At 42.4% G+C, this 3,631-nt stretch overlaps 1 protein-coding gene across 1 annotated transcript; it reads right to left on the bottom strand.

Moving 5' to 3' along the window:
- Positions 1–2,076: 2,076 nt before the first annotated feature.
- On the bottom strand, positions 2,077–3,024 carry LOC102266797 (olfactory receptor 2A12). The gene has a single exon (XM_005906860.2). The coding sequence runs from the start codon at positions 3,022–3,024 to the stop codon at positions 2,077–2,079; it is 948 nt and encodes a 315-aa protein (XP_005906922.2).
- Between the last annotated feature and the right edge of the window lie 607 nt (positions 3,025–3,631).

The following is a 3,631-nucleotide window of genomic DNA, read 5'->3' as shown; positions in this document are numbered from 1 at the left end:
GGATGGAGGAGCCTGGTGGGCTGCAGTCCATGGGGTGGCTAAGAGTTGAACACGACTGAGCGACTTCACTTTCACTTTTCACTTTCATGCATTGGAGAAGGAAATGGCAACCCACTCCAGTGTTCTTGCCTGGAGAATCCCAGGGACGGGGGAGCCTGGTGGGCTGCTGTCTATGGGGTCGCACAGAGTCGGACACGACTGAAGCGACTTAGCAGCAGCAGTAGCAGCAGCAACACCCCTCTGAGATCTATAATATATTCTTCCCATTAACAGATGAGGAAACTGAAACTCACAGAAGTTAGGTAACTTGCCCATCATCACTGAGTTAGTAAAGGGTTAGCTGAGGTTAGAATACACAAGTCTGACTCCAGGGCTGACTTCACTGCACAATACTACCAACAGTCTTACGAAAAGATGTTAAATTCATTAGCAATCAGGGGATTATAAGTGAAACAAAAAATGTCACCACTTTCCATCTATGAGATAGACTCTTCTAGAATGGTTTAGATAAATAACATTATCAAGGGTTGATGAGAATGAAAGTTGTAGATTGGTATCAGTACTTAGAAGAATAGTTTAGGGGTATCTAGTAAATTGGAAAGTTCTAAAAACTGCTACATTCACTGCTATACATACGTTTTGGTAAAAATTTTTACATATGGAGAAATGTCCAAAGAAATTTACCACGATATTATTTAAATAGCAAAAAATTAGAAGTAAACAAATGTCCAATGATAAAGAATTAGATAAATGAGATGTGGTAAAATGCTTAAAATTCTTCTTAAGAGAATTATTTAGACCTTTAAGTATCCAGTGGGGGATGTCAGAACCATGATGCTGAGTTAAATTTTTTCATAGTGGCACTGATATCTTGATACCATTATAAAATGTTAAGTTTATACAAAAACAATTTTGTCTATTGGTTATGGATGTGATTACATGTAAGCAAAAGCTTCGAAACACAAGAGAATAGACGTCAATCTAATAAAAGTGGTTGATTCAGAGAAGCTGGAAATTGTCAAAGAGCACTTCAATTTTATCTGTAATTATTTAACCCTTTTCTAAAGTATAAAAAGACTCTGACTAAATATGGCAAAATACTAACATATTTATTTTGAGTGTGAGAAAACAGGGTCTTTGCTATACTCTTTTCTATAATTTCTTTCTGCATATTTCTGACTGTCTGATATCTCATTATATACATAAACATAAAAAGAGAGATACATAGGAAACTTCCTTGCTGGTCCTGGTTAAGAATCCATGCTTCCAATGCAGGGGACCCAGGGTCTATCTCTGATCAGGGATGTAATATCCCACACGCCATGGGGCAGCTAAGACCCAGGCATCAACTACAGAACCCGCGTGCCACAACTAGAGAAGTGCATGTGCCACAGCGAAGACTCAGCCAAAGACACACAATGAAGAAGAGCCAAAAAAAAAAAGATGCAGGTATATATACACATGTATTTTCTTTTATGAAATGTATATTTATAAAAGTGATATTTAAAGTATAAAATCAGCTAAGAGTCAGTTTCACAAGTTGAAGAGAATATTATTGGCCATATTGTTCTACAGATATGTCTAAAATAACTCTAACTTAGATTTTATACCACTAAGTGCAAAAAGCAATGCTAATATTACTTCTGAGGGCTTGTCAGAGAGTAACGCAAGACTGTTCCTACATAATATGTCCACTCTTTTTGTCATCTTCACCCCCAATCCTTTACACCATTGAAAAGCACATATGCATGATAAACACTTGGCCATGATATATTGAACTGACATAATTTTCCAGAGCTGAGGAGAGAACCAAGGAAAAACAATAAAGCAATAACCTTGGACTGTAAGGACATACTTATCGTAAATCAAATCCTTTGTCTTAAATCCTCGACTGAGTCTGTAGGCAGTAGTAGCTGAAAATTTTCCAACCAGTGGGGAGAACTTCAGGGTGACCTCACCCTTTTGGGGAAGTTCAAAGACCCAGAAATGCTGGCCAGAACCTGATGTACTTTCATGATACCACATGAGCCTCATCAAGTCGGCCCATGATTCTGGACAACTCTGAAACATCCTGGGTCATTGTGCTGTCCCTCTCTGGCCAAGCACTTTCAGAAAGGCCCTCTTTACATCTTTGTTCCGGAGACTGTAGATGATGGGGTTGAGGAAGGCAGAGACAACATTGTAGAAAAAGGCCAGCTTCTTGTCTCTCTCTGGGTCATACCAGGACCCAGGCCTCATGTACATGATCATGGCTGGCCCATAGAACATGGTGACCACAGTGATGTGGGAAGCACACGTGGAGAAGGACTTGAGTCTCCCCTGGGGTGAGCGGATGCTTAAGATGGAGACAAAGATGCGAACATAAGAGACCAGGATGAAGGAAAGTGGTATCAAAAGCAAGATGAAACCCAGGATGAAGTCCAACCAGTCATTGAGGGATGTGTCTGCACAAGCCAACTTCAGGACAGCAGGGACCTCACAGAAGAAGTGGTTTATCTTGTGGGGGCCACAATAAGGCAGACGCATGGTGAAGACAGTATAGATCAGGGCCCCAGCTATGCTAATAAGCCAACAGACTGTGACCATCTTGATACAAATAGGATAACTCATCAGTAGAGTATAGTGAAGGGGGAAGCAGATGGCCATATACCTGTCATAGGCCATAATGGCATAGAGGACACACTCAGCAATGCCCAGGATCAAGAAGATGAACATCTGGGCTGCACAAGCTCCCCAGGAAATGGTCCTCCTTGGATATACCAGATTAATCAACATCTGGGGCACAGTGGTGGTGACATAGCTCATGTCTACCAGGGAGAGGATGCTGAGAAAGAAGTACATAGGCATGTGAAGGTGTGTATCCAAGTAGATCAGGGTGATGATGAGTCCATTATCTAGAATGGTGATAAAGTAGAGGATAAGGAAAAACGTGAACAGAGCCATTCTGACCTGAGACTCACTGGAGAAGCCAAGGAGGATGAACTCAGATACGGAACTGTGGTTCTCCTTGCCAAGGCTCTGCATGGTGGTCTGCCTATCAAGGAGACAAAGACCAATCTATTCTTTCCTCAGCCTTGGGGGAAGGAGGACACAGCTGACTGAACCAGAGCCACACACAGCCCCTTGCACAATAGCTTGAGATTCAGTCAAATCTTTGTTGAGTTGGGTGAAAAGGTGTAGTAAACTAGGGTAGCTCCTGAACTGGGAGAGCCATCAGAAGATCTGGATTTATGCTTGTAACAGAATATAAGATGCTCACAGGTCCTTCCCTGGAACCCGCCTTCATCTATAGAAGGCAAGGCATTAGGTAGCTATGTCTGAAGCAGGGGAACCCAGCCAGCCTCTGATCACTGCTAAATGCTTCCAAGCGCGTATACTTGTCTTGGTCCGGAGAACAATTTTCTGCTGAAAATTTTAAATGATTACACTGAAAGTCTGTGTCACTGGGCTGTCGGTGCTTGAGGTACAGTCAATCCAGAGCTGCTGTGCTGGCGACCCGAAGTCACAGGGGAGCTGGAGTTGTAGAGAACAGTGGAGGTCTTACAGAGATGAGAGCCGACATGCTGGGAAGGAGAGAGCAGAGACCTCACAGCCCCGAGAAATGGAAAGAGTGATTTTGATTCCTAACTTG

This window comes from Bos mutus, chromosome 3, assembly GCF_027580195.1.
Source record: "Bos mutus isolate GX-2022 chromosome 3, NWIPB_WYAK_1.1, whole genome shotgun sequence".
NCBI lineage: Eukaryota > Metazoa > Chordata > Mammalia > Artiodactyla > Bovidae > Bos > Bos mutus.
The sequence above is the reverse complement of the archived record's forward strand: the minus strand, read 5'-3'. Positions and strand labels throughout refer to the sequence as shown.